Genomic DNA, 21,919 nt, shown 5'->3' with positions numbered 1-21,919 from the left:
GTAACTTTCGATCCAGGTTTAATATTCCTTTTACTTTTTATTTCTCCTTTACTTTCAGATACTCTTAGGCTTTTATTTGTATCTGATTTATATTGCCCAATTGGCTTGTGAACTTTTCCATGTTAGATTTTGCTACTTTGAATGTATTTTATTTGAGGTATTCTCAGATTTAATTCTGCCTTGCTTTATTTATATTGGTGCTTTTTAATTTAGATATTTTCTTCCTTTTGGCTTTGGTTAAATAATTGGTGACTCTTGAGTTATCAAACTCATTGTTAGTTGAGAATTAGAATTAATTCATCTACTTAACTTACCTTCATAGTTAGAGGTTAACAAAGTGGGAGAAAAATCCAATTCTCATTACAATTGATAAGGATAACCAGGATAGGACCTCCAGTTCCCATATCTTGCCAAGAGTTTATTTTATAGTTATTTATTTATTTTTATTGCTTTAAAAATATATCTGTGCCCACTGCCCAACTAACCTTTTACCTTAATCCAAAACCCCAAACACACTTTTTCATAACCAATAATAAGAACATACCTCCCTGCAATTTCTTGAGAAGACGACCCGAGGTTTAAATACTCGGTTATCAATTTTAAAGGGGTTTGTTACTTGTGACAACCAAAACGTTTGTACGAAGGGATTTCTGTCGGTTTAGAGACTATTTTTTGAAATTCTTTACTGGCAAAAATCCTAACGTCAGGGGTCAAGAGACTTGTGATGCCATGGCATCTTGGCCAGTTTCACTGACCTTTTCTTTACTGTTTTAGGGTAGTTTCATGCATTTTCTTAGTAAATAAGCAAGTTTTGGATGAAAATACACTTACACCTTGATTCAAGCAAACATTGTGAACTTTACATGATTTCATGAGAATTAGGCAAGAATTGAATGATATAATTGATGATGCATAATCTCATGACTTGGTACAGAGCTTTGATGCACTTTAATTGCTTGATTTCAGGACAAAGGAAGCAAGAAGGAGCCACGTTACTTGTCACGTTAAGCTAATTAATGTAACCACTAACGTGGAATGGGGACAAGCTTGTAGCGTTAATGGAAAAAGTGATCACCAATAACGCCTTCGACACCATCATAGCCCACGTTAGTTGCCACGTTAAGTACATTAACATGGTAGCTAACGTGGAGGAAAAGAGAAGCTCCAACATTAGTGGTAAAAGTGAATGCCACTAACGTTCCACAAGGCATATTTAGCCACATTAAGAGCCACGTTAATCTAATTAATGTGAACTCTAACGTGGGGGAAGAAAGCAATCGCCAACGTTAGTGACACTCACCTTTGTCATTAACGTTGGACTAAGCCAATGGTGCCCACGTTAGTGGTCACGTTAAGACCACTAACGTGAAGAGTAACGTGGAGCTAAGCATGATGGGCCAACGTTAGTGACACTCACCTTTGTCACTAACGTTGGAGATGGCAATCACCACCATGTTAAGGGTCACATTAATCCAATTAACGTGAACTCTAACGTGGGAAGGAGGGGCGTTTGTAGCGTTAGTGACAAAGGTAAGTGTCACTAACGCTCTCGAAGTTTAGGCATGCCCACGTTAAGGGTCACGTTAGTTACACTAACGTGAACTCTAACGTGGGGAGAAAATCCAAGAGCCAACGTTGTTGAAAAAGGTGAACGCCAATAACGTTTGCGAAGGACCAAGGTGGCAACATTAGTAGTCACGTTAGTGCCACTAACGTTGAATTTAACATGGATCACTAGTGGGTTGGAACGTTAGTGGAAAAGGCGATCGTCACTAACGTTCTCGAACCCACATTCTCACTTAACGTTAACACCACTAACGTCCTAGCTAACGTCCATGCCTAACTCACACTTTTCTACAAGCAAAGCTGAGCCCACTGAAGATTATAACTGCTTCAACTCAAGATCAAAGGCCCATATCCAAGACTTGAAGAACTAACCAGAAGATCAAGAAGAGTAGTATATATAGGAGTTGTTTTGAACTAGAAAGGAGCTGGGCAATTTGGAGAACTACACCTTATAAATTTACTTTTCTGCAGTTTTCTAGTTACAGGAGAGAATGTATTCTTTTCTACCATTTTCAATTTCCAGATCTATGAACAACTAAACCCCCTTTCATTGGGTTAGGGACCTCTGTTGTAATTTGATGGATCAATTATAGTTTACATTCTTCTTCCTCTTTCTTTTCTCTTGATTTACTAGAAAGCTTTCGATCTTAATTCAATTGGTTAGTTGTCTTGGAAGAGAAACTATCCATAATTGGATCTCCTTTGAGCTCTTTTGGAAAAGGGATGAGGAGATCATGCTAGAAATGCTTTCTCATGTTGGACCAAATTGGGGTTTGGACGGATATAGTGACATGTAATTCTCCCAACACTTTGATTTGGAAATACATGTAGTATAATCAGTGACCATGCTTTATCTCTTCCCATGAGCAATTAAATCAAGGAATTGGGCAATTGTTCAAGCTTAGAGAGATTTGGTTGCCAAGAAATTGGGATCCAATCACCTAAGATTGCCAAGGAGATCAATGAATGCATTGATTGAGGAAGAGATGAAAATGAATTTGATCCGGAGAATGCAACATCTCCTAAGCCCAATAAATCCCCCATTTCTGATCTTACCCATTCTCTTTACTTTCTGCCATTTATCTTCATGCTCATTTCCCTAAATCCCCTTTTAAGATTCTGCAATTTACTTTCTGCACTTTACTTTCCCGCTATTTAAATTTTATGCAACTCTCAACTAAATTTCTGCCAGCTCAACTAGCACATCTTTCTAACTAAAATTTCTTGACCAATCAATCCCTGTGGGATTCGACCTCACTCTATTGTAAGTTATTACTTGACGAAAATTTGGTATACTTGCTGAAGGGAAATTTTTTGAGAGACAAGTTTTTATGCATCAAGTTTATGGCGCCGTTGCCGGGGATTGATTTTGTATCGACAATGATTAAGTTGGAAGTTCACTAGATTGATCATTTTGTTTTGATTGTTTATTTTACCTGATCAATTACCTTTAGTTTCAGTTATTCCCTTCCTCATTCCCTCTCCCCTCTTTGTTTTCTTTTTCTTTGTTATTATTTACAATTCTGCTCACTAACCCACTAACTGTTTGATAAATTAGACCACTCATACTAACAGCCACTCTAACAAGAATAATCTCTTCATTTTACTTCTTGCTGTATGCTCTGTTAGTTGTATGACAGGGAGAAGGAGCGGAGCTTCAACTTCCTTTGATTCGGAACCTGAGAGGACATTCCTTAGATTAAGGAGGGAAGCAAGAGGGAAAAGAGTTGTTGGTGCTGAGGAAGAAGAAGAATACTTTGAAACAAACATGGAGGAGAACATGGAAAACAACCATGAAGGAGAAGCTCACAACCATGCCAGATAGCGCCCTGTGAATCATGCTGGGCAAGAGAGAAGAGTTTTAGGCTCTTACATCAATCCAAACCCAGGAAACTATGGAAGCAGTATCCAGAAGCCAACCATACATGCCAATAACTTTGAATTAAAACCCCAGCTCATCACCCTTGTTCAGAACAATTGTTCGTTCGGAGGGAGTGCCCAAGAAGACCCCAATCAACATCTAACTACCTTCCTAAGAATATGTGACACTGTAAAGTCTAATGGTGTTCATTCGGATGTTTATAGATTGCTTTTGTTCCCTTTTTCACTCAAGGACAAAGTATCTAAATGGCTGGAATCTTTCCCGAAGGAAAGTTTTAAAAATTGGGAAGATGTGGTGAATAAATTTTTGGCCAGATTATACGTCCCTCAAAGAATCAACAGGCTGAGAGCTGAGGTACAAACCTTCAGGCAACAAGATGGTGAAACTCTCTATGAGGCTTGTGAGAGGTTTAAGGACTTATCAAGAAGGTGCCCACCAGACATGTTCAATGAATGGGTTCAACTACTCATCTTCTATGAAGGACTTTTCTATGAGTCAAAGAAGGCCGTGGGCCATTCACCAGGGGGCTCTCTAAACAAGAAGAAGACCATTGAAGAGGCCATAGATGTCATTAAGGCTGTAGCTGAGAATGACTACTTATATGCTTCTGAAAGGAGTAACACTCAAGGAGTGATGGAGCTGAACTATATGGATGCACTGCTGGCTCAAAATAAGATGATCACCAAGTAGTTAGCTTACCTTACCAAGAAGGTGGAAGAGAACCAAGTGGCAACAGCCATCACTTCAACACCAGCTCAAGAAGGAGTGAATACAGGAGAAGATGGCGACTGGGAATAAGCTAATTATGTTGGGAACTCACCCAGACAGACCCATGACCCATACTCCAAAACTTACAATTCTGGTTGGAGAAACCACCCTAATTTTGGGTGGGGAAACCAACAAGACCAAGGCCAAGACCATAGACGCTACAACCACAATCCCAACAACAATGCAACTCACCAACACCCCTCACAGAGATCATACCAACACCCACCTAATCACCCTACTCAACTTCCTAACCTCAACCCACCATCACCAACCGAAGATAGACTCTCCAGAATTGAGACTTTACTTGAATACATATGTAAGGAAGTCCAAGACAATAGAGTGTTCAAGGATGAAGTGCGAGCCAATATCCAAAACCAGGGAGACACCATCAAAAGGCTGGAGTCCAAGTGGGGTATCTATCTAAACAATTTCCCAAACCTACTGATAGTTTTCCAAGTGACACAGAGAAGAACCTAAGAGGAGAAGCAAAGAAGGTAAGATGGGAGGAGTGCAAAATGATCACTCTAAGTGATGAGAGGAGTGTGGAAGAAGCATACACACCAACACAACACTTCCAAGATAATCCAAAGGAAAAGTAAGAAGAGAAAAATTAAGAGGAGCTAATGAAAGAGGAGACTCTGAACCCATATGCACCTTTTCCCCAAAGGCTCAAGGGTGGTGTAGCAAGGAGAGTATATTCAAGGTTCCTCGACCTATTTGCATCCCTTCATGTGAACATACCGTTCATTAAGGCCTTGCAGCAGATGCCCTCATACGTCAAGTACATAAAGGAACTACTAACCAAAAAGAGTTCACTGAAGGGTGGGCAAACAATAGTGATGAATAAGGAGTGCAGTGCTCTCATTCAAATAGAGCCACCTACAAAGAAGAAGGACCCAGGGAGTTTTCACATCCCCTGTGCTAAAGGAGAAGCGATGATTGATAAGGGACTCTGTGACCTGGGAGCAAGCATCAACTTATTGCCTCTATCTTTCATGAAAAAGCTCCAAATCAATGAGATAACACCCACGGATGTAATCATCAAACTAGCCGATAAAACTAAAAAATAGTCAGTAGGAGTGGTTGAAAACGTGTTAGTGAAGGTTGGTAACTACTTCCTTCCCACAGACTTTGTTATCTTTGAGATGGAAGAGAATCACATTCATCCCATCATCCTTGGGAGACCATTCTTAGCCACAGCCAGGGCACTTATAGATGTGGAGCGAGGATAACTAATATTGAGGATATATAACAAACAACTCACCTTCAATATCTTAAAACCCTCACAAGAAGCATATCATGATAGCAAAGAGGCAAGGGAAGAGCACAATGAGGGACTAATGGAAGAGACAAACACGGGAGCACAAGCACCACACCTGAGAACCCCTATGGTTGACAAGCAATATGGTTAGAAGGAACAACAGCCAAGTGTAACCCAAGAGGAGCTAGACCCACCAGAATCACATGAGACAAGCAACAAAACCATCCTAAAGGAAGGAACCACAAAGGGAAAAGTAACATCGAGGGAGACAAGGAAAAAGGCCCCAAGAGGATAGAGGAAAAGAAGATCCCTACAGAGGATTTTTCTCTAGGAGATGAAGTGGTCTGCTTATATTTCACCTATCCCACCTCATCTTCCCATCATCCTATCTCAGCTACCTCAAGTGTACACCATCAGCAAAATTTTGTCCTTAGAACATGTGGAGCTTCTTAACAAAGCCAATGGAGATAGATTCACTGCAAGAGGGGAAGATCTGAAGCACCACCAACCACCCTAACAAAGGCCAGGCGTCAAGCTAATGACGTTAAAGAAGCGCTTCATGGGAGGCAACCCATGTTTTATATCCTTTCATTTTAAACTTTGATAGTAGTTAATAAAGTAAGGTTCATGAATTTTAAACCAACTTTGACAAGCACTTATAAGAACCTTTACATGCATCATATAGTGAATGCCAAGTTTAGTGTTCAAGGCACACTAAGAGAGCTTGAAATTAAGTTTGGTGTTCAACCTTAGAGCCTTAATCTAATCAATTTTTACCACATGATCACAAACTAAGTTTGGTGTCACCAACGTTGCATGCATGAGCACTTGATTAGTCGGTTGGTTTGCATTCATGAATGACTCTTAGTTAGCCAAAAGCAAATATAAAAAAAAGAGGGGGTGGCTAACCTCCAAAAATTTTTTTTCTTCCCGCCACAATTCAAACTAATCTCTCTTTTCTTTTGTCTTGCAAGGATATTAAAGGGAATGTTGGAAGAAATTGAAGGGACAACCAATTGAAGGGGTTTTGACTACTTCAATAACGGAACTACACACTTATCCTCAAGGGGAGTACCTTGGAAAGTGTTGCCATGCAACATTGGGAGTAGGATAACCTTGGAGACCAAAACAATCAATTCATAAGGATGGTGATCCTTGTGCCCATCTAATGCTAAACCCCAACTATCCACCATTGGATTTTTCAATTAATCCACACCCTTTAAGTCTCATCATCCCCCTATATAACAACCCCGACTCTAAACCCTTCCATATACAACTATCCGTCCAATTCATCTCTTTTCTTTCTTTCAAAACATAATCTTCTAAGCTACACCATATTTAAACCTGATCGAATTCTATAATCAATCCATATCCCTCAATACCTTCACATACCAAATCCTACTCATGGCATCATCAAGCTATAAGAGGCGAAAGGAGAAGGAACCGGTGGAGAGCATTCCTTTCGATGAAAGGAGATTCAAGACCGCCTTCTATGAGCTCTAATTTGAACGGCTAAAGCACAAAAAAATACTGCCAGAGTTGACATTCCAGTTCAACGAGGATGAGTGCCCACAGATTAGAGAGAAGAATGAACAGAGGGGTTGGCAAAAGCTCACGAACCCAGAAACAAAGATAAATGCAAACCTCATATAGGAGTTCTATACCAATGTGGCCAGAGAAGACAATATCAGGGCTTCCACTTTTAAAAGCTATGTGAGAGGACCAGAGGTGGACTTCAGCCCCATTGCTATAACAAGGACTCTTCAGCTGAGATCGACACATTTTGATGAGCTCAGTTATCAAGCAAGAATAAGTAATGGTCCCGGCAATGATAAACTTGAAGAAATTGTGAACGATATGTGTGTTATAGGATCTGATTGGGAAAGGTACTCGGATAGAAGACCACGGTTCATTAGGAGAGGAGACCTCATCCCGGAAGCCAAGGGATGGTTTGAGCTCGTGAGGAGATCTATCCTCCCAGCCACAAATAATTCTGAGGTCAACATTGCTCGAGCTACCATGGTACATTGCTTAATAAAGGGTGGAGGCATCAATGTGCATGAAATTATAGCTGAGGTAATCCAAGATGCAGCCGAGAAGAATGATCTGGGTGCCAAACTTTGGTACCCCAGCACCATCCTTAGACTATGTATGAAAGCCAAGGTGGTATTCGAAGACAACAATCCAAAATGGGTAAATCCTAGGAGGTTAGTTACGCTCCAGCGTATAACCTATGTGGCACCCGCTCAACAACAAAGAAGGCCTCAAATAAGGAAGAGAACATCACAAGAAGAACCTCACCAAGAAGAACCTCATCAAGAAGAATACCAGCAAGAAGAGTACTACAATCTAACTAACATAAACTTGAATCATATTTAGGGAGCCATTGAGGATCTAGCAAGGAGTTATATGGAGGGACAAGAACAACAACTACACGTTCAATCCCAAAGGATGGATCGTCAAGAAGAACTGCTCTCTAATTGGATGAATCAACAAAGGGAGTGGCAGAAACAACAAATAGAGTAGCAACAGGAGCATTACTCCCAACTCACCCAAGCCATCAATCAAGTAACTGAAAGGCAAGAGCATCAAGACAAGCGCCTTCAAGAACTCAACCAACATCAGTTGTCTCAGATGAAAGCATTCAACGAGTTCAGTGTGCTCAATGAAGGACGACAGCTACATCGGGAAGAGTTTAGCATAAACACTCAAGCCAAGTTGACTTATGTAGCTGAGCATATGCATAATTTACACCCTGCCATTCCAAGATATGATGCAGTTCGCAAGGACCTAACAGAACAAGAGGAGGGGAAGGCAAAACAACAGAAGGAAGCATTGAAGAAGAAGATGGAGGATGATGGTTTCAGGAAAAAGTCGATCGGAAAGCGCAAGGGAAATGGGGATTCAAGCAATCAAGAAGGATCCCAAGACAAAGGAAACAAAGGGACATGGGCATTCCAATAAGTAAAAGGTGGTGGAGTTCTCTCTTCGTTTATCTTTTTCAAGTTTCAAATAAGGAAAATCATGTATGAAATAGAACATGCTTCCATAGTAGCTTAAGAACTTTCAATTCTGCCTTTAGAATTTCATTGCTCAGGTTTAAGTGTGTTAGTCTAGGTCCCTGGCTTCCCATTGTCATCTTGCTTATATGTATGCTTGTCCTTTTAAGCCAATTGAAAAATAAAATGTTATGAAAAATAAGAGTGGGTTTATCTTGTGAAGTGAGTTCTTAAGTTTGTGGTATGGTAATTAATTAGCTAAGTTGGTTCACCAACAAGGTAATTAGGCAATTATATGCTCTAAATCACATGCTTGGAACACATCCTTTTGAGACTAACCAAATAACATGATCCTAATAAGAAAAGAGAAAGAACAACAAGAGTTTGAAGAGGAAAGGAAAACAATAAGAAATAAGGCTAGGCACCAAGGGTTTGAATATTGAGGCATATGTCTGTGGTGTTCTTGTGCAAGGGATATGCTTGGATGAATAAGCTCTCAGAGGTGCCTTATCACTTGGTAACTTGGGTTAACTAACCCAGGATTATCAGGTGAAAGTCCACTATCAAGAGCAACCTTTGCTACAGAGCACTTAGTAACCCAAAGAGGTGCTGGACACCAAGGTCTCAAGAAAAAAAAAAAACAAACCATGTGCCTGTGGTGTGCATGTATGGGGGAAAGAGACCTGAGGAGTAAGTCCTTAGGGGTGTCTCAATACCTAGCACCTTGAACCAACTGGTTCGGGAGTGTTGGCTGAAAGCTTATCTTAAAGAGTCGCCCTCTCACAGAGCACTTAGCCTAAAAAGAATGCAATAAACCCTGGAAAAGAGGAGAGGATCAATAAATAAGAAGTCTCAAAGGATGCAATTAGGTAAGTATTCAAGGGCATTATAAGGACCTGAAGACCAGTGAAGGAATGACACTAAGTTGCTATGCATGAAACCCCACAAACAAAGAACTTGACTTCTATAACAATGGGTTGTTCATCTTGTTCTTCCATACATTTTTTCTATGCTTCAGTACTTGCTTAGGGACAAGCAAGCTTTAAGTTTGGTGTTGTGATGCCAGGGCATCTTGGCCAGTTTCACTAACATTTTCTTTACTGTTTTAGGGTAGTTTCATGCATTTTCTTAGTAAATAAGCAAGTTTTGGATGAAAATACACTTACACCTTGATTCAAGAAAGAAAGAGAATTTTCCACGGTCAAGCCTGCTCGGTTTGCTCCTCTCCCTTCAGCATCTGGCTGCTGTAGCCCAAAGGGTCCTACATTCCCGTGGGAAGGCTGTGCTTCTGCCAGATTAGCGTTAACTATAAAGGGTCCGTTGTCTGCCAGGATAGGACCATCTCAATCTCATTTTTGTCACACTCAGAATTGATGAAGCGAGGAGGGGATAGACCGGTTGGAGTGAATCCAATCTCTACCTAGTAGGTAAGGCATTGTACGCTGTAGTACCATCCACCACAAAGTCAATCCCTACAAACATTGTGAAATTTACATGATTTCATGAGAATTAGGCAAGAATTGAATGATATTATTGATTATGCATAATCTCATGACTTGGTACAGAGCTTTGATGCACTTTAATTTCTTGATTTCAGGACAAAGAAAGCAAGAAGAAGCCATAATAGTTGTCACGTTAAGCTAATTAACGTAACCACTAACGTGGAATGGGGACAAGCTTGTAGCATTAATGGAAAAAGTGATCGCCAATAACGCCTTCGATGCCATCATAGCCCACATTATTTGCCACGTTAAGTACATTAACGTGGTAACTAATGTGGAGGAAAAGAGAAGCTCCAATGTTAGTGGTAAAAGTGAATGCTACTAACGTTCCACAAGGCACATTTAGCCACGTTAAGAGCCACGTTAATCTAATTAACGTGAACTCTAACGTGAGAGAAGGAAGCAATCGCCAATGTTAGTGACACTCACCTTTGTCACTAATGTTGGACTAAGCCAAGGGTGCCCACGTTAGTGGTCACGTTAAGACAACTGAAGAACTGAAGATTGATGGTTTAGAAGTTATAGTAAACTCTCGTTGTAAGTATAGTTACTAAACCAAGAAATCAACCTTTCTTACAAACGTTTTGGTTGTCACAAGTAACAAACCCCTAAATAAATTGATAACTGAAGTATTTAAACCTCGGGTCGTCTTCTCAAGGAATTACAGGGAGGTATGTTCCTATTATTGGCTATGAAAAAGGTAAAATTGGGGGTTTTGGAAATAAGGAAGAAGTATGACAAGTAATTCAAATGACAATAATAAATAAATAACTATAAAATAAACTCTTGGCAAGGTATGAAATTTTGGAAGTCATATCCTAGTTACTCCTATAAGAATGGAATTTAATACCGCTTAGTTAACCTTTGCGTAAGCAAGGGAAAGTGAAGTGAACCAATTGGTTAGATTTCCCAAGTCCTAGCCAAATCCTAAGGAAATACTAGAGTTAGTGGAATTCCAGTTAATTAGCCAATATAACAATCAATCATGAATAGTTGAGAACTCAAGAGCTTACAGTTAATCAATTAAAGCCAATAGTAAATAATCTAAATTAAAATTAAAGAAAAGCAATCATGAGTCTGAAATACCTCAAATTATATTAAATAGAAAATGTCAATTCTAACGTGGACAATATCATCAGCCAATTGGGCAACATTAATCAAACACAATTAAAAATATAAGAGTAAATAAAAGTAGAAGAGAAACATAAATTATTGAACCTGATGAAGATAAAATAATCCTGAAGTGAAAAGAAATCCTAATCCTAAAATAAATTCTAATCCTAATCCTAATCCTAAGAGAGAGGAGAGAACCTCTCTCACTAAAAACTACATCTAAAACTAAAATTTGTGAATTATGAATAGCATATTAAGTCTCTGCATGTTCCCTGACTTTAATCTGTGTTTCTGGGCCGAAAACTGGGTTGAAATGCGGCTCAGGATCTCTGACAACGACTTTTGTAATTCTGCAGATTGTACACGTCACGCGTCCGCATCGTCCACACGTTCACGTCACTTAGCATTTCTCGTACCACGCGTGCGCGTCGTCCACACTTTCGCGTCATTCGTGCAGCTTCCAATCCGCGCGGTCACATCAGGCACGCGAACGCGTCACTCTGATTTCTTCCATTTCGCGCGGTCGCATGAGCCATGCGACCGCGTGACTTCTCGCTGGTCATCTCCTCAATTCCTTGTGTTCCTTCCATTTTCGCACGCTTCCTCTTTATTCTCTAAGCCATTCCTGCCCTATGAAGCCTGAAACACTTAACACACAGATCAAGGCATCGAATGGTAATAAGAGAGGATTAAGATTAGCTAAATTAAGACCAAAGAAGCATGTTTTCCATCATAGAACTAAACTAAGAAGGAATTGTAAAATCATGCAAATCTTATGAATAAGTGGGTGAAAAGCTTGATAAAACCACTCAATTAAATACAATATAAACCATGAAATAATGGTTTATCAACCACTAACGTGAAGAGTAACATGGAGCTAAGCATGATGGGCCAATGTTAGTGACACTCACCTTTGTCACTAACGTTGGAGATGGCAATCACCACCACGTTAGGGGTCATGTTAATCCAATTAACGTGAACTCTAACGTGGGAAGGAGGGGCGTTTGTAGTGTTAGTGCCAAAAGTAAGTGTCATTAACGCTCTCAAAGCTTAGGCATGCCCATGTTAAGGTTCACGTTAGTTACACTAACGTGAACTCTAACGTGGGAAGAAAACCCAAGAGCCAACGTTATTGAAAAAGGTGAACGCCAATAACGTTTGCAAAGGACCAATGTGGCAACGTTAGTGGTCACGTTAGTGCCACTAACGTTGAAGTTAACGTGGATCACAAGTGGGTTGGAACGTTAGTGGAAAAGGTGATCGTCACTAACGTTCTCGAACCCACATTCTCACTTAATGTTAACACCACTAACGTCCTAGCTAACGTCCATGCCTAACTCACACTTTTCTGCAAGCAAAGCTGAGCCCATTGAAGATTGTAACTACTTCAACTCAAGATCAAAGGCCCATATCCAACACTTGAAGAACTAACTAGAAGATCAAGAAGAGTAGTATATATAGGAGTAGTTTTGAACTAGAAAGGAGCTGGGCAATTTGGAGAACTACACCTTGTATATTTACTTTTCTGCACTTTTCTAGTTACAGGAGAGAATGTACTCTTTTCCACCATTTTCCATTTCCAGAGCTATGAACAACTAAATCCCCTTTCATTGGGTTAGGGAGCTCTGTTGTAATTTGATGGATCAATTATAGTTTACATTCTTCTTCCTCTTTCTTTTCTCTTGATTTACTAGAAAGCTTTCGATCTTAATTCAATTGGTTATTTGTCTTGGAAGAGAAACTATCCATAATTGGATCTCCTCTGAGCCTTTGAAAAGGGATGAGGAGATCATGCTAGAAATGCTTTCTCATGTTGGACCAAATTGGGGTTTGGACGAATATAGTGACATGTAATCCTCCCAACACTTTGATTTGGAAATACATGTGGTATAATCAGTGACCATGCATCATTTCTTCCCATGAGCAATTAAATAAAAGAATTGGGGAATTGTTCAAGCTTAGAGAGATTGGGTTGCCAAGGAATTGGGATCCAATCACCTAAGATTGCCAAGGAGATCAATGAATGCATTGATTGAGGAAGAGATGAAAATGAATTTGATCCGGAGAATGCAACATCTCCTAAGCCCAATAAATCCCCCATTTCTGATCTTACCCATTCTTTTTACTTTCTGCCATTTATCTTCATGCTCATTTTCACAAATCCCCATTTGAGATTCTGTAATTTACTTTCTGCACTTTACTTTCCCGCTATTTAAATTTTCTGCTACTCTCAACTAAATTTCTGTTAGCTCAACTAGCACATCTTTCTAACTAAAATTTCTTGAACAATCAATCCCTGTGGGATTTGACCTCACACTATTGTGAGTTTTTACTTGACGACAATTCGGTATACTTGCCGAAGGGAAATTTGTTGAGAGACAAGTTTTCGTGCATTAACTAGAAAACAAGTCTAGATCTCAATTCCTTCCTTGATCCAACCAAGAACAATTGAAGAAGCAGTAAAGATGAAAATCAGTAGAGAAACTTAGATCTAAATCACAAATCCTTGAATTATGCAGAAAAATAAAACAGAGAGATCTCAAGGTGAGATTGAAATAGAATTCCTTCAATTCTCAACCTGAGATTCAAAAACAAAGAGTAGAGAGTGAAAGTAAGAACAAAGAAGAAGAGAATTCAATTCTCAATCCCCAAAACTAAAATCTCAAATTCAGCTCCCAAAATAAGAATCTCTAAAAGATCAAAAGTGAAAATAACAAATGGCTCCCCAAAAAGTTTTTTCTAACTCAAACTACTATTTATACACTTCCTATTTTTGGATTTTAGAATTTGGAGTGGGCTTTTCAATTTGGTGAAGAATTGAATTTAACTGGAATTTTGGTTGAATTTCTTATCATGAGCCATACTCCCAGTAGAGTGCTTGTTGGTGATAAGAGCATCACATTTCCCTTTGCTAGCCTTCCAATTTTGTGTGACACAACTCCTTGGGCGCGCATCAGGGCAATGCTTGGTGATTGGCAAGAGCGCAGTATCCATACTGCCTTGCCAAGTCTTGTGAGCGCACCATTTCTCCCTGGACCATGTCAAATTGCTGCGCCAAGCTTCCCTGGCCGTGTCAAGTTGCTAGCAAAACAAGGAGGGTAGTGCTAGGTGATTGGCAAGAGCACTACATCCCTCTCCTTGTTAATGAGGCTCCAGGTTCGAACCCCCTTGGAGCCTTGTTGCTAATTTTCTTTATAAAGGAGTGTAGCGCCTTTTTCTTGCCCTTCATGAACCTCCCAAGTTCGAATCCTTGCCACACCACTCTATCTAATTTCTTTTGCAAGCCTTGTAGTGTGAGTTCCCTAGTTCGATTCCTTGTGAGTGCATTTTGGCCAATTTTGGCTTATTTTTCTTTGTGAGTAGCGCTCTCTCCTTCCTTTAGGTGCATGGTTCGAACCTTGTGGCCTTCACTAACCAACATTGTACCTTGGATTTATTTTGTTCCAGGCCCGATAAAGTTAATGGCATTAACCGAGCATTGAGTTTCTTCCCTTGCTTCCTTGGTGCTTGGTTAACAAGGAGAGCACAACATCCATGCTTTGCTTCCTTGGCCTTGAGTAGCGCTCCTTTGGAGAGCTCTGAGATCTTGGAGAGAGCGCTATGGCTTTCCCTCTTCAATGTGCTATGCTTTTATCTTCCTTGGGCCACGCTTCTTAGGTTACGCTTTCTTATTTTCTTCTTTTCTTCACCTATAAGTAATCAAAACAACCAATCAAAGTATCACCAAATTCACAAGGTTTAAAATTCATTCAAAACTTAATTAATTTTAGCTTAAACCTCATGATTTAGTGTCAAATAAAGGATGGTTGATTGATTCAACAAAACCATGCAATTCCTCTCCAAATTACTTACTTACAATGCAAGAAAATGCATAAAACCTAATGAAACAAGTGAAAAATGCTTGCAAAGCTAGCATATGATGACTTGTCATCACAACACCAAACTTAAACCTTGCTTGTCCCCAAGCAAGCATCAAACAGAAGAGAAAATGGAATGAAACAGAGAAGTATGCATATCCTTATTTAGCAAATAGTTAAACTTGGTTCTTGGGGTTTTATACAGACAATGATAGCTCATTTATTAAGTGTTGTTACATAAAATATGTTTCCTCAAAGGTTCACTAAGGTTGCTGCTATAATGTTGCACTTTTGCTTGTTCCCTTGCTCATTTTTCTTTCCTTATTTTGCTTAAAGAGCTTATTATTCATTGATGGCTTGGTGGCAAATGTTGCAGCAGCCTTTGACTTAGTTTTGCTCAACATTCCTTCACCACAGACACATGGCTCACCTTTTCTTCCTAGGATCATTGATGCCCAGTATCTCTTTGGATCATTAAGTGTTTTGCAGCTAGGTTGCTCTTGATGGTAGACTTTTGGTTGGCAATCCCAAATCAGTTGATCTAAGTAGCCAAGTTTCAAAATACTCCTCAGAACCTACTTGTCTAAGCATATCCTAGTACATAAACACCACAGGCATATGTCCTAGGGTCCAAGATATTGGTGTTTAGCCTTATTGTTTGTTTCTTTGCCAATTCTTGGCTTTTTCATTTTCTTTTCTTTTTGTTTTGATTCATTCTCAAGGGATTTCTATTAATAGTAGACTTTGTAGCAGCAAGCTAGTTCATATTTCAAGAAACATGTCATTATGCAGTATTTATTTTATGAGCTAACAATTGAATCAAACAAATACCACCACCAACTTTCATTCAAACTTCTACAACATTGGATATTCACTTTCTAATTCAAACATTTTTCTTCTATTCAAGCAGAAAGGAAACAAAACAAAGTTCAAGCTAATGATGGATGACAATTATTATGCAGATCACTTTCAAGCTAACTACTCAAAACATAAAAATACAGAACAAAGAGCAATTGGAGGCATATCATGTTTCAGACATACATCTTCCTTATTTAATTTAAAATTATGAAAGAACTTCACCTCCTTTTAGTTGTTATGTCCCTGGTTGTTGCTTGATTCTCCCTTCTTCTTTTTTTTCTTCCAGAGCTTGGAATAGTCCTAAGCTTCTTCACCAGGGCACCTTCTATCTCAGACAGAGTCTATGAGACCTGAGAGTCCTGCTGCCTCCAATCTTTGATGCATCCATGATGAATGCCTCTCGGTTTTTGCCCTCTGACAGTCTCTTAACTCTTGGCATTGCTCAAATGGTTTGATTTGTGGATTCAGTGCTGGCATGCTATGGGTCAAATAATCTAACTTTGCTTGTGTATCCTCATCATACTCTATTCTATCTATATGCCTACTTTCTTCAATGGTATGATGTATATTCTTCCACTGATACAAGTTGTGAGTATATTCCCCATACTTAGCTTGATTCAAATACAATTTATCATATGATTCTTTAAAATCTTTTGATTGTTCCTTATGCTCTTAAAGAATTCTTGTTTGAAATTCTTGTTCTTGGGCTATCATTTGCTGTTGCCAAGCCTCTTGTTGATCCATCATTTGTCGCTGCCAAGCCTCTCTTTCCTCTCTATCCTTCAAAGATTGCTCCTGCTACCTCATGAAATGTTGAGACATTTTCTTAATTGTTCTCTGCATTTGACTCAAGTCCAATGCATCAGGAACTTGCTCCCCCTCCACTTGTGGTCTTCTTCTTCTACTTTGAGTTCTTCCTTCCTCTGAATCATCATCTTCACTAGCACTTTCCATGCTTCTTTTTGTGATCCCTTTCCTCTTATTACCTTCTCTATGTCTTCATCTTCAAAGAGCACCCCAGCCCTGTTGCATAGCCTTAGAATGGTGCTTAGATGACCAAGCCTACTCGATTTGTTCATGCTTTCAGCCATCTCCTGAATATTGTCGGCTATGAGTTATGAGAGGTTGATTTCTCTTCCATGTAGGATGCAGTATGTCAAGAGTGCTCGCTTGACTGTGACCGATGATGTGTTTCTAGTAGGGAGTATAGATCTCCTTACTATCTCATACCATTCCTTGGCCTCAGGAGTGAGATCTATTCTTTTCAAGTGGCTTGGGGCTCCTTTTGAGTCTCTTTCCCAGTCTGTGCCTTCTAAACATATCCCCTGTAGAATATCATCAGGGTCATTCTCTCCCTATATTCTATCTTCAAAACTAAGCTCTCCATAGGTTATTCTCCTCAACTGGAGGACTCTCATGACCGAGGCTGGGCTAAAATCCACTTCAACACCTCTGATAAAGCTTTTATTAGGAGGGCTGTCTGCAGTTCCTTTCACAGTATTAGCATAAAATTCTCACACCATAACTGCACTAATGTTAGTGAGAGGTGCACATAGAAGTTTCCATCTCCTTTCCTTGGTAATTTGCCTCATGATGGGATATTTCCCCTCCCTCAAGTAGAATTCCATCTCAGGAATGACATGCTTTGATTTCATAAGCCTATGATATCTTCCTTCATGATACTGAGATTTAAATTTCTTTGCATCATAGGTTGGAGGTTCGGTCACCATGGGCTCTTTTTCTTTTCTTCCACTAGAGCTTGATGGAGCCATGAGTTTAGAAAGAAAGAAGAATCAAGGATGAGCTTTGGGGGAGGTAAGGTTCGGTTTTGTTGTGAAACGAATAGAGAATGATGTGCTGTTTGGGGAGGAGGGTTGTTAACTGTGTTTGTGGGATAGAAAAAGAATGGACTAAATGCTTGTGTAGCTTATGAAGTGTCTCAAGCTATTTATAGACAAGGTATCAAGTCTTCACACAGCACCACAAGTGAGGAGAGAGTTCAGTTATGTGAAGGAAGGGTGGAGAGTGAGCAAATTTTGTGGGGAGCTTAAGGCATGGACGGCTTGCATGCATAGTTGGAGCTTGACAAGGATTGCTCACCCATTGGATGCATGTGGTTCGGCCTTCAAGAGCTCTAAGCATGCAGATTTTTGTTTCCAAGAATGCACCATTCCCTAGGCACATGTGACTCTCTTTCTCTTTGTCCTAGCCGTGCATGCATTCCACATTGTCCTCTTTTCAATGTTCTTTGTCCTACACAATTAAATTAAAGAATTGGTAAGCATTGGACATAAAGAATGGCACGGTGGTGTAGTGGTAAATAAAACAAGATTTTTGCATGTTCCTTGTGTACAATTGACCAACTATACTCCTTAGATTTTGAACAAAAATTTGGTGGACACCAAACTTATTCTCTGCTAAGGGATCCATATAAAATGCAATTAATATTCATCATAATTGGTACATTTATCATAAGGAACATTTTATTTTCTACCATAAACTCCTAAATTGAAGCTACGTACGGCTCATCTATTCATAATTTTGATCTTCTAAGCAAAATGGTTTCTATGAGGTTAAGTGTATATGCAGACACCAAACTTAATGTTTGGCTATATACTCCATCAAAATGAATAAGCATATAGTCTAAGAAGGCTTGAAAAACTATTTTGGAGTGCCTTCAGGCACACCAAACTTAGAAATCTAGCCTATACTTCAATACAATGCATGCAATTATCATGTATGCTGATGAACGGATATTTTATACGCTTTTTGGGGGTAATTTCATGTAAATTTTAGTATGTTTTAGTTAGTTTTTAGTAGATTTTTATTAGTTTTTAGGAAAAAATCATATTTCTGGACTTTACTATGAGTTTGGGTGTTTTTCTGTGATTTTAGGTATTTTCTGGCTGATATTGAGGGAGCTGAGCAAAAATCTGATTTAGGCTGAAAAAGGACTGCTGATGTTGTTAGATTTTGACCTCCCTGCACTCATAATGGATTTTTTGGAGATACAGGAGTCCAATTGGCACGCTCTCAATTGGGTTGGAAAGTAAACATCCAGGGCTTTCCAGCAATATATAATAGTTTATACTTTGCGCGAAGATAGACAACGTAAACTGGCGTTCAACGCCAGTTCCATGTTGCAGTCTAGCGTTCAGCGCCAGAAATAGGTTGCAAGTTGGAGTTCAACGCCAGAAACAGGTTACAACCTGCCGTTCAACTCCAGAAACAGCCCAGGCACGTGAGAAACTTAAGTCTCAGCCCCAGCATACACCAAGTGGGCCCCAGAAGTGGATTTCTGCACTATCCATCTTAGTTTACTCATCTTCTATAAACCTAGGTTACTAGCTTAGTATTTAAACAACTTTTAGAGATTTATTTTGTATCTCATGACATTTTTAGATCTGAACTTTGCACCTTTTGACGGCATGAGTCTCTAAACTCCATTGTTGGGGGTGAGGAGCTCTGCAGCGTCTCGATGAATTAATGCAATTATTTCTGTTTTCCATTCAAACACGCTTGTTCCTATCTAAGATGTTCATTCGCGCTTCACTATGAAGAAGGTGATGATCTGTGACACTCATAACCTTTCTCAATCCATGAACGTGTGCCTGACAATCACCTCCGTTCTACATTAGATTGAATTAGTATCTCTTAGATTCCTTAATCAGAATCTTCGTGGTATAAGCTAGAATCCATTGGCGGCATCCTTGAGAATCCGGAAGGTCTAAACCTTGTCTGTGTTATTCCAAGTAGGATTCAAGGATTAGATGACTGTGACGAGCTTCAAACTCGCGAGTGTTGGGCGTAGTGACAGACACAAAAGGATCAATGGATCTTATTCCGACATGATCGAGAACCGATAGATGATTAGCCGTACTGTGACAGAGCATTTGGACAATTTTCACTGAGAGGATGGGAAGTAGCCATTGACAATGGTGATTCCCTACATACAGCTTGCCATGGAAGGAGCCTTGCGTGTGTGAAGAGGAGGACAAGGGAAAAGCTGAAATTCAGAGGACAAAGCATTTCCAAAACTCCAACATATTCTCCATTACTACATAATAAGTATTTATTTCATGCTCTTTTACTTTTTACAATTGAAACTAAAAATTATTATTGATATTATATCCTGACTAAGAATAATAAGATAACCATAGCTTACTTCAAGCCAACAATCTCCGTGGGATTCGACCCTTACTCACATAAGGTATTACTTGGACGACCTAGTGCACTTGCTGGTTAGTTGTGCGAAGCTATGAGAAATAGTCCATTAATATTGGCATACACAATTTCGTGCACCATATGCTCATGAGAATTCAATTTCATGCTAGAAGGACCACTGATTATTGAAATTAAATTGAAACAAGGATATTAAATCATGGGTTGCCTCCCATGTAGCGCTCTTTTATTGTCACTAGCTTGACATTGGGCCCTTATTAGGGTGGTTGATGACTATAATATCTCAGCTTGTCTCCCTTCAATGTGATCTTCTTTTTAGTGCCTTGATACTCAATTTTAGCATGATCTAGTGAGAGTATTTTGTTGATAGTATAGTAGTCATCAGCTTGTTGACTTGCCCCCAATTATTGGAAGATTAACTGCACTTTATCCCCTTTTTGAAATCCCTCAGTTGGGATCTTTTAGTTCTTTCACCCCTTTTTACCCCTTTTTTTGCTTTTCTTCTTTCTGTGTGTGGATCCTTCCCCTTTGACAATGGACTGCATTTTTGGACTTTCCTTCTTAGTAGCTAATACTTCAACTTCTTCCTGCTTTCCCTCATCACTCTGCATAGTTTCATTCTCCTTTTGTGCTGCTATGTTGTTTGTTTCTTACTTTGGAAGGGAATCAATGAGTGCCTTGTTGGTTTCTTCCTTCCACTGCAAGTCTTCTCTGTTGCTCTTCATGCATTCTTTCTTTTCATCATAGTGCTGTGTTTTTGGAAAGACATTTAAAGTAATGCTTTCATCGTGCAGTCTTAGGGTCAGTTCCCCTTATTCCACATCCATGATAGCCCTTGCTGTAGCCAAGAATGGTCTTCCTAGTATGATGGAATCACTTCCTTCCTCATCTAGGTCCAGAATCACAAAGTCTGCAGGGAATATGAACTTATCCACTTTAACCAAAAGATTTTCAACCATACCTTTGGGAAATACCACAGCTTTGTCCACTAGCTCTAGTGACATCTGTATGGACTTTACCTCCTCTATGCATAGCCTTTTCATCAGAGAAGAAGGCATTAGATTGATGCTATCCCCTAAGTCACACATTGCTTTATTGATGTTTATGTTGCCAATGATACAAGGTAGGAAAAAGCTTCCAGGGTCCTCCAGTTTTGGAGGAAGCCCTTTCTGGATTAATGCACTGCATTCTTCAGTTAGCAATACAGTTTCCTTCTCTTGCCAACTTCTCTTTTTATTGATAAGCTCCTTCAAAAACTTCGCATATAGAGGCATTTGCTCTAATGCCTCAGCCAGAGGGATGTTAATCTCCAATTTCTTGAAGACTTCAAGGAATTTAGGGAAGTGTTGGTCCTTAGTCTCCTTGTTGAATCTTTGGGGATATGGCAATAGAGGTGTGAAAGTTTTTACTCCATGCCTTTGTTCTTTGGTTGGCTCTTCCATTGCTTCCTTCCCTTTTCTTGAGATTTGTGGCTGCTTCTTTCCTTCTTCAGGCTTCTTTTGGTCATCTTTTTCTTTGAGCTTCTCTGAAGTTTGCTTGTTTGTTGTCACTTCTTTGTTGTTGGCTTCCTCTTTCTCTGTTGGCTTTTTGTTGCTTTCCATAAGCTTCTTGGTTGCTTCTTCATTTTTCACCAAGATCTTTCCACTCCTTAGATGTATAGCTTTGCACTCTTCTTTTGGATTAGAAATGGTATTGCTTGGTAATGAGCTTGATGGCCTTTCAATCACAGCTTGCTTGGAAAGCTGTCTAATCTACCTTTCTATGTTTCTTGTAGAAGTTTCATTGTTTTTGTTTGTAAGTTCTTGCTGTTTCATCATTTTCTCCATCAATATCTCTAAGTTGGAGATTCTCTGAGTGTCTTGTGGGATTTGTGGTTGGTTATGAGCTGATGATGAGGGTGGATGATAGTTGTTGTGGTTGGTGGCTGGGTT

At 39.5% G+C, this 21,919-nt stretch overlaps 1 protein-coding gene across 1 annotated transcript; it reads right to left on the bottom strand.

The window, feature by feature from the left end:
- Positions 1 to 20,800: 20,800 nt before the first annotated feature.
- LOC127744459 (uncharacterized) lies at positions 20,801 to 21,589 on the bottom strand. Its single transcript, XM_052256604.1, has one exon. It carries the CDS (start codon positions 21,587 to 21,589, stop codon positions 20,801 to 20,803), a length of 789 nt encoding a protein of 262 aa, XP_052112564.1.
- Between the last annotated feature and the right edge of the window lie 330 nt (positions 21,590 to 21,919).

This window comes from Arachis duranensis, unplaced genomic scaffold, assembly GCF_000817695.3.
Source record: "Arachis duranensis cultivar V14167 unplaced genomic scaffold, aradu.V14167.gnm2.J7QH unplaced_Scaffold_354585, whole genome shotgun sequence".
NCBI lineage: Eukaryota > Viridiplantae > Streptophyta > Magnoliopsida > Fabales > Fabaceae > Arachis > Arachis duranensis.
The sequence above is the reverse complement of the archived record's forward strand: the minus strand, read 5'-3'. Positions and strand labels throughout refer to the sequence as shown.